At 37.6% G+C, this 10,049-nt stretch overlaps 1 protein-coding gene across 1 annotated transcript; it reads left to right on the forward strand.

Moving 5' to 3' along the window:
• The first annotated feature begins 839 nt into the window (after nucleotides 1-839).
• On the forward strand, nucleotides 840-9,611 carry LOC139709297 (monocarboxylate transporter 5-like). The gene is made up of 5 exons (XM_071621245.1): nucleotides 840-1,035; nucleotides 2,615-2,764; nucleotides 6,519-7,550; nucleotides 8,638-8,699; nucleotides 9,528-9,611. Exons 1-5 carry the CDS (start codon nucleotides 840-842, stop codon nucleotides 9,609-9,611), a joined length of 1,524 nt encoding a protein of 507 aa, XP_071477346.1.
• Nucleotides 9,612-10,049: the final 438 nt, after the last annotated feature.

The following is a 10,049-nucleotide window of genomic DNA, read 5'->3' on the forward strand; positions in this document are numbered from 1 at the left end:
ACTAACCATGAATTCTATACATTGACCTGCAACACTTGTGTTAACGCTGTTAAGAAACTTTATGTGGACAATTATGACAACTTTTCCTCCTAATTCGCTTGTTTATCAATAGCCCTCTTGTATCATGGTTAATCTAGTTTAAATGGCGGCACTGAAAAACTACATTCCATGAGCAAAAGTCTGACTAATTTTCAACATGGAAATGTTTTTACTTACACAAATTTTCACCATTTGCAAGCAAATATACGTATATGGATTTTATATATTGTTAGTATTGCCTGCCACTTTAGCAGAAAACTTGAATGTCTTTAAACCCCGGAAGTTGCTTCAATAAGGATTCAGATTCAGGACTCCGAATCGTTGAATCACATAAAAACAATGTTTGGGAACGACAGTGCGAAATGAGGCCCAAATCTGGCTCTACTTAGTATCTCTCGCGATGAAATAGGCTTACGATCACCCATACGGAACCAAAATGTTATGCAGATGCACACTGGCTGTTAAAATTTGCGTAGCCATTGATCCTCTGGGAATAACGTAATAGAACTCGCGGTGTTGTGCACTCCTACTGTCTGTATTTGACGAAAAAGAATGAAGTCGGATACATGGGAATGCATGGAATTGTACGTAAATTTTGGCAGTGAAATAGTGGTCCGAGGATCAGCTTATGCCTTTTTAATGCCACTGACTCTGACCGGGATGCTGACTTTCACAACTCAAGTTTTACTGAAGACCACCAAGAGTGCTTTCTTTACCAGCTTGCCGAGGTAACATGACATGATTTGTAGCTATAGGAATAGAACCCTTCGCTTGAATAGCGTTATTGGTTCATGGACAGAATGTCTACCAGGGAAACATCTGCCTACTGTCAGCCAGCGCTTCTTGTCGCTGTGATGTTCATTAGATCGGCTTTTCAGATGGGTGTTATCAAGAGCGTCGGGGTCTTCCTCTCCAACATTCAGGCGAGTTTGGGCGAATCTGACACAGGCATCGGGGTGGCATTGGGCTTGTTTTCGGCCTGTATTTCCTCTCCAGGTAAGGTCTTCTAACATTCGCCCGTAAAGGGAGATTTGTGAATGTCATAATCATGGTGTAATAAGGAAAACTTATAGCTTATCAGAGGAAGGAACCTGATTAATGTCACAAGACATCATGGGAGAGAATAAGCCTCGCCTTCAAGCGCCTACCAACTATTGAACGATGCTTGGCACAATTTGCATCATGTTATCCTTGTCTGATAACTAAAAACTACCCTACAGTTACTACACAATAACGTGTATGTCTATTCATACATATTTCTGTTACACTCACTGCTAATGTATTGTGATCAGACAGCAGACATGTGACCCTTCTTCACAAAACTAACAAAAAGGTCGCCAGACGTGGATTTTTAGTTAAGGACAAATTCTGAAAAGCAGACTCTAAGCATTGAAATGATGTATAACTCAATTCAAATGAACTCCCCTAACCTACCTAAATGCTGGAAAGAAAGCACACACTCTGGAAAAGTGTGAACTGAGAAAAGAGGCTCTGAAGTATAGGGTCTACCAAGTCGCGCCAGCTTTGCCATGAAAGGGACAAAACACCGAATGTCAACCACCAGAGCAACGGCAATGAAGGGATTATCAAATTACGCTGAAATTGAGCATGTTCTAGTAACACATTCCGTCCATGATTAATGCAAACTTTCAACGCAGTAGCATTATCTTTTCAAAAGTAATTAGACTTGAAAGTGAAGAGTGTACAAAGGATTTCAAGAAATTGAAAAGGTCCTCTCATAAACCTACCTGAACTATCTACTCTCCCAGAAAAGGGGTTGTAGAAAACTGCGGAAACACACTTTCCCATTCGTTTTATGATTCCATACTAAAGAATAATTTTAAATAAAGAATAATTTAGAATAAAGATTCAGAAAAAAGTTCAGAAAATATGAAAAACTCAAGATTGACTTAGTTGACCCACTTCATCTGTTTTGTGTCCTCAGGTAAAATCAAGGGGTGTGACTTTTTGTTTGTTTTGAGATGCACGGTCATTATTATTATTATTATTATTATTATTATTATATATATATATATATATATATATATATATATATACATGTATATTCTGCGTTGAAATACAACTGTAACATTATGGCTTTGGATAACATCAAACACTGAAAGAACTCCTTTTTTTACATTTTCAATTGAGAAAAAGCAGTTGTTATAAAAATGTTTTTATAAGAGTATTTTTACACGTAATATCGGCTTTTAATTACAATGCTCAGATTTTTCTCAGGTTACTACAGTATTTCTAATGTTTTAGGTACAAACTAGAATTACACGTCTTCATTTAGAGTCCTAAAGGTCTGTATAATTTTCAGTCTCAAGTATAGACCTATACATCTTGCAATTTCGTTTTTATGATTCCTTCTGACTGTCACCGTTTAGTTTGAGAGTAAGCCTCTACTACACCTATACCTACGTATGTGCATGAATTTCTTAACACGAGTACTCCATCTCTAGACTTGATCTGTCAGTGATCAGCCATGGTGAATAGTTTTGATGGCTACTATTGATCTTATGTTTCATTGATGAATATATACCTGTTGCTGAACAATTTGCTTATTTCCAAGCTCCTCTTGTGGGATATTTCTACGGCCGTCTCCCGTCATTCTCACGCCGCATGATGCTCATTGCTGGGCCGCTTCTATCCTCACTCGGGCTCGTCTTGGCTAGCTTGGCAGTAAACTACGTGCAGTTTTCAGCTAGCCTTGGAATCTCTGGTAAGATACTCTATGGTATTTGGAGTATGGAGGCACACAAACTGACACCTTTTCTTTGTTAAGTTTTTTTTTTCTCAGTCTCATTGTAAACGTTAACTGTATTTGTTAGGATTTCTAGAGAGATATAAAACATTTTGATTTTTCAAATGTGCTGCCAAAAGTGTGTTCTAGATTGTTGAATTTCACTTCTTCAAATTCCTCCCAGGTGTGGAAGGGGGGACATTAAATTTTTACCCCGTCTAAAGCCCATAATCACCTTCATAAACTTTGGAGTCAGTAACGACACACATGCGGGTCAAGCGGTGACAAAATCTACGACTGTGCCATTTATTTTTTTTTTATTTCCTTTTTCTGAATTGCTTATTAATGAGGAAGACTCCACAGTGACAAATCATATCATATCATATACAATATCCTTATAAAATAAGTAATATGAAAATAATAAGCCTAGGTTTATAGGCCCTACATAATCAATATTATACATGATTTCATGTAAGTTCGAATTACTCATAACGTATTACTTATACTCAACTAAACTGACAGAATTACAGTAAAAGGTGACGGACATAGCCAGAATACAGATAACATTATACACTAGCACACAGTTGGCATTTTCCCCTCACATACTCAGTAGTCAAACGGCCTATGAACAGCTCCGTTTTAACATATACACCCGGCACATGGGTTAAAAGGTTGTTTTCCGTGCACTCACGCATGCCTATAGGCATTCATATACACTCCGCATTGCATAACGTAACACATACCATTCACGGAATAGTTCACGTGTGGAAGCGAGATAGGAAGCTGTGAAGCTTGTTTATTCGAGCAGGGAACAGTACCAATAGAGCAGAAAACAAAACATGGCATATGGAACACATGTTATACTCATGCATGCCCTGTTTGAATACATCCTTGCGTTTTCTGACATGCATATGCAACTAAAATCTCTTGTTGTAATTGTATCTCTTGTTGACTTTTATAGTATCTCATAACATATGAATACACTTATATTGTATGTGATATGTGATAAAGATAGATGTATTAATACATCTATCCGTATCACGTATCGATGAGCAAACTAATGAATCATCATGACTCCATTACACAGAGAATATCAATTGAGAAGGCCCACTAAATGCTTAATAGAGCTTGCTACTATGGCTGAAATGAAAATTCAAACTCTATCTCACTTGCCGTTTTGAAGAATGTCCTAACTTACGCGCTCAATTATGTATTATGCAAATTTATCTGAGCACTTTATTCACCATTCTTACTCAGCTGTGATATACATGTTCTGTCTAAACTTAAAACTTATGTACAAACATCAGAAATCGTACAAATACAATTTTGTGTAATTACTCATTTACTCTCAGTGATCTGGCTCTATACCGAGTGTCTCAAAAAAAGTGGAACGGTGGTTTCTCAGTATTTTGCGTTCTAAAAGTGATATATTTTTGACGTTATTAGAAAGAACATCTTCCGTAGAAGACAATGATACCAAAATTATATAATTGGGTTCAGTACTTTTTATTATACGCCAATTTCTGTAAATGCACTCATTTTCAAATTTCGCCGGATTTTTGCGACTTATGAGATGATAATTTGGGTGCGCCACGCGTTCCATACGGTGAATTGTGTAAGCTCGTTGATCCACGTCAACAAAAGATACAGCTTTCACATTCAACGCACACACACACACACACTGTTTTTTCCTGGGCAGCGCCCAATGTGAAAGCTGTATCTTTTGTTGACATGGATCACCAAGCTTACATATTATTTGGCAGATGACATGAATGGCAAAAATTCTGCATTCCACAAAAAAAAAAATGATTTTTTTTTTTCTTTGCGAACATTTTCCACATACTGGGTCGTGATTTGCTCGTGATTTGTTCTCCAAAAAAAGAAAGAAAATGTCTTTAAAGCCTTGTGATATCCGCAAGATCTTCGCAAGACGTGCGCGATGTTCGCAAAATCTTCGTGAAACCCCAAACAGATCCCGAAACTTTGGTTAATGTCCTTCCGATCATTTTTCGATATAACCGCAAACTGTTCGCGTACCTTTTGAGACATTCTCACCAACGTTTACCACATGTTTTTGGGAAAATTCGAACCCTTGGTGTGTGATTTCTTTAAAGCTCTACGTTTTCTACAAATGAAAATCGTTGCCTACATCCAAGAGAAAAACACGGTACGGTAATAAAAATAAAACAAACAAAGAAAACGAAATGTTTGATATAAAAAAAAGATTCACAGAACTAGACACTTAACAAAGACTCTAAAGTACGCCAGAATTAAGTTTGAAACTGAAGACAATTGTGGGGAAGCCTGCAAAAAGTACAATAATTGTGGTGGTAGTTCCTCAGAAAAAAAAAAATGTAGGGACACACACACAACAGAGAAGTTATGGTAAAGAAAAAATATGCAGGAAAGACAAAACTTCAATTTAAGCCAGCTACCAACTCTCCTTGGAAGCATTTCTACCAAGATAAAAAAAAAATCGTTGTTTGCATTTCCATCGCTTGTTTTTCATTGACGTAACTGGCTGTACTTTAACAATTGTACACACGTCATTCGCACATATTACGTCGTGAGATCTTCGCCCAAACAACGCAAGGATTTTTTTTTACCCCAACAGGGTATTTATTGCCTCCATAATTCAACATTTTATATCACACTATTCCAAAAGTGGAAAAAGAAAATACACTGAGCTTCAAAGGAAATTCTTGAGGTAAAAAAAAAAAAACACTACGAACTATTTACACAATATACTTCATTTGCTTTGGTAAATTATAATGTGTTTTCTTAATATTCAAATCTTCCTCTATTCTTTTAAAAAAATTTCTTTCAAACAAATGTTGCAAATTAGTTTCACGACATTCTTTTCCGGTTTTATTTCTTAACAGTATATATCTATAAATACACCAAAAGGCAATTGTCAAAAACAAATCTAATTCAGTCTCCTTATGGGCTTTTAACAGATGCATTCCTGTTATCTCAAAATCAACATTATGTATAATTTTGATTATAACTGTTAGATACAAAAAGAAGAATATCTTATTTAATTTACACTCAATAAACGCATGTAGATTGTCTTCATCTACACCGCAATGCTCACATTTTCCATCTCTTTTGATGTGTCATCTGTACAAATTCGTTTTAACTGATGGTAGATTGTATGAAATCTTAAAATCAAATTCTTTCAATTTGTTTTCTTTACAATAACATAAGTTTCTTTTGAATATATTCATCCAGTCAAATGATGAGTCGAATATCTTTTCCCAGTGTATACAACATCTGTTACTATCGGGACAATGTGTACACAACAGTTTGTAAAACTGTTTGGTTGAAACATCTTGAATTCTTCTTTTCTGCTTTCTTATTCCTATTCTTATTTTGGGAATTTCTAATGACCTATTATAAAACTTTATACATGATTCCGTATAATTGCTTATTCATGCTTTTGGGATAGCCTGGCGTTATACGGTATAATCAAAAATCAATGTTTGCTTACTTTTCTGCAGTGATGGTTTTCGGCCTCATTGTCTGAACACACTCGGAGAAAAATTTGTCCGAATATTGGATTTTGCCACTCGCGTCCTTCGCAATTTTTTTTTCTTTGCGGGTTCCGTAAAATCAGGCTTTTATTCAAATCTGGATATCCCAAAGTAAAAAATTGTGGTTTAGCATTCTATATGCCTCAATAGCCAACGGAACTTTGCTTTCTTTTCTTTTTTTGTCAAAACTCTATTGCTAGGTGTGGGCTTTTCATTCATGTTGATGTGCATACTGTTGGAACTCAGCGAGCAGGCAAGGACACACTTTGGTCTGTTTCTCAGCATAGGATCTACCGGTTTCGCCGCAGGTATGTCCGTCATCCCGCTGCTCGGAGAGTTCCTGATGAACGTGTACGGCTGGAGAGGCGCCATGTTGATCCTGGGTGGGCTAATGGGGAATCTCATTCCAATGATCGCTGCGATTCGTCCGAAGGTGCCTGCATCCTCTCGAAATGAGGCAAAGAAAGAGGAGACAGTTCCTTTATGTGGCGATGTTTCAGAGGAAACATTAATCAATGACAATGCATTGTGTGAATTAGACGGCAGAGGCTCTCAAGGCCTCTTCAGAGTTTCCTCAAAGAGAGATCCACACACAGCAGCTGAAAATGAAGTGCTACTCGAACGCTCTGATGATACGTCAGGTGATCAACGCCGAGGGAGACCGTCAGACGTTGGAGACTCTTGGTTTGACCCTGCGAACAAGCTTCAACCGAGAAACAGCAATCCCGTACAGACTGAAAGTACTTGGACAATGGTTAGAAATGCTTTAAGAAATTCAGAATTTTACAGGAATCCATCATTAACTCTATTCCTAGCAGCTATGGCACCATTTGGTATGGCTTATGGAGCATGGCATGCTTTCCTTATACCTCGCGCCATTGAAAGTGGAATGACAATTTATTTTGCAATCCTGGTCACCGTCTGTGTAGCTGTTGCGAACATCACGAGTCGCATTGTCATTGCACTTCTCACAGAGAAAACTTCTAAACTTCATGAAATCCACCTGTGTCTTACCTTGCTGAGTGCCCTCACAGTACTTTGTGACGTCCTCATCTTCAGGTCGGCTGCCATATACGTAACATCAGTCTTGTCTTCATTCACCATGGCCGGTCGCGGGTTAATGGTTGCCATAATAATACGCCATCTGGTATCGCCTGGCTCTCACTCCATCGCTTTGGGTTTTGGGGAGTTTCAGGTTGGAGTAGGGGCGTTTGCCGGTACTTACCTTTCAGGTAACTTTCATAATTTTCTGTGTTACTAATTTACCAATTTTGTTGATTTGGGGGCACGTTTTTAAGTGAATAGTCTTAGCTTGTGACTTCTTGATGTGATTTCATGGTGGTTTCTCCTGACATTGACTGAAGACGCATCGTACTTGTTCGGGACCAATACTATTACGGGCTTTTTAACGAAACACTTATAAGAAAACAAGAACAACAGAAACAACCAAAGCTCAAGGCGAATTTCTTTTCAAGTGAGATGGATCTCAAACATATTTTCAGTTCATAAATCTCTGTATTACATTTATTTATGTGTCGGTATTAATTTCCTTCATATACTCAAAAATTCCAGTCAAACTTCATCCTTTGCTGATAAATAAAATGCCATACAATCTGCACGTGCCTGTATGGCGTATGCAATAAACAATATACCTTATCGGACTGTTGCGTTACTAATTCAAATGGTGATTCTAGCTTGTTTAGCCTGGAAATATTGTATGATTTGAAAGAGCTTGTACTTACATAGCCTTTTGTCAAGGCCCTCTCGCTGAATAATGGTGAAGAGAGCCGAGCCGAGCGCGAATCCGAGCGCTGTCGCGAGAGGGCCTTGACAAAAGGCCAGTACTTACACTGCATACAAACATGTAGAATAAACCTTACGGTTAGCTGTTCTACAGTTGCAGATTCACGGGGAGTTAAAAAAAAAATGACTATGATTATCTTGATATTTTGAAAGGATTAGGCGATTAGAAGCGAAATACAACCGGCGTATCGTTAATGTTACCGCTTGCAGGAACGTAAAGGCCATCCAAATCGTTTGTAGCTCCCAGATCGCTTTACCCACTATTTCTTTTGTTTTTTGATCGTTTTACACTGCAGATGACCAGTCAAGCTTTACATCCAATATTTCCTTGCCTGGTAGTAGGTATAGAAGTTACAGAATTCTTGAAAAAAATATACGAACAGTTCCTTCCATTTTATTAGGTCTATGTACAAGAGGAGAGATATAAAAGAACAAAATGTTCATATTTGTGTTCATGTCCGTCTTTCTTTTCATTTTACCTCTTATTCTTTCGTCTTAATCTTTCTTTTCTTGCAGGGTTTGCGGCTGATAGGTTCGCTGGTTTCAACTCTTCCTTTATGATGGTCGTCGGTTTCGAGGTCTTGGTCTTTTTTCTAGTCCTGTTTTCACGATGTTATAAAGCATAACTACAATAATATAACATGAAATAACTGTACCCGTTAGAAAATGAAGAGAAGCTTTGTAATACTTGTAATTCTGTTCCTGTCATCTTCAGGTGTGTTTGTTTTTCTTGTTGCTTTCATTGTTTTCTTTCTTTTTCGCACTTATTATTTGCAGTCTTATGTGACAGTACAAGGCACAGGTGAATGAAATGAAGACCACAACGAACGATGAAACGGAAATATAACTGTTTAAAAAGGATTTTTACTTTCACAAATATCTAAAATAATGTTTGACTGCGCTCCAGCTGTAAACTAGCCGAAGCCTTTAGGTCAGGCAATGACGAGATAGGAGTTTTTGAAGTTATGAAGAGTTGGACAAGGTGGAAAATTTAAGCTTCCCTAGATGCTCTTTTTTTCCTACTGCATTAAATGTCAGTGTATGCATACTTTGTCCCCAGGGCTCCTTTGTCATTACCATCAGAACCAACCTTCGCCAACATAAGGTGTACTTTTGTATGTCAAGAACACATATACATGGCGAGATGAATAACATCTCACATATATTTAAGCATCATGAGAAAAAAGCAACATTTATTCAACATTCAGCAAACATACTATTAACACGGGATTAATGTTTTCAAAATCAAGTGTCCATGTGAAAATGATACTGGCACCCTGACAGAATATAGACCTCATGGAAAATCATAGTGCTGTATGATACCCGTCACTATACCTTGCCTTTTGTTTTCATGTATTATACATCCCATCTTGCCTCAGTACAATCTCGTACCACGGCCTAACTAGATGGCCCTGTTCCTGATGTACCTGCAGCACCTGCAGCAGGTACCCCCATTGTTGGTCTTATCCTTGGACATGCCGGCCCATTAGTGATATATATATATTTTGCTGTCCTAATCTAGACATTTTTAACTTATGATGTCACGTCCACTCACTCGTGTTCCTCCTCCGTTCTTATCATATGTTTGTGCCAAACTAGCTTGGTCTAACCTCAACCGATTCTACTAACAACTACTTTATCTGTATAATTATATTTGAAAATAGATTCAACCACTCAAACTTCAAACCTCAAATGCAAATGTACATCAGAACTTCTTCAGTTACAAAAATTATGAAATGCGGGAAAGAATTCAGAGACCATTCAGATCTCACTTATATATACTCACATATACCGTACTTCAAAATTTATCTTAAATCATTTTAAAACCTGCTGACTATCTAGGAGATCCAAGTTTGAACTTGACGCAGACTCACTTTATCAACATTGGACTCCCCAGACACGCCATCACAAATTTCTCACACAGGAGA

The sequence above is a fragment of the Diadema antillarum genome, unplaced genomic scaffold (genome assembly GCF_040938485.1).
Source record: "Diadema antillarum isolate AM-2024a unplaced genomic scaffold, OU_Dant_1.0 seq00001425_RagTag, whole genome shotgun sequence".
Lineage (NCBI taxonomy): Eukaryota > Metazoa > Echinodermata > Echinoidea > Diadematoida > Diadematidae > Diadema > Diadema antillarum.

Bases quoted from the DNA above. Each gene is read 5' to 3' on its own strand.
- LOC139709297 (XM_071621245.1), top strand. From the start codon at position 840: ATGTCTACCAGGGAAACATCTGCCTACTGTCAGCCAGCGCTTCTTGTC. The intron at 7,551-8,637 runs GTAACTTTCATA...CTTTTCTTGCAG, and splicing joins TGCCGGTACTTACCTTTCAG to GGTTTGCGGCTGATAGGTTC. The intron at 8,700-9,527 runs GTCTTGGTCTTT...CGGCCTAACTAG, and splicing joins TGATGGTCGTCGGTTTCGAG to ATGGCCCTGTTCCTGATGTA.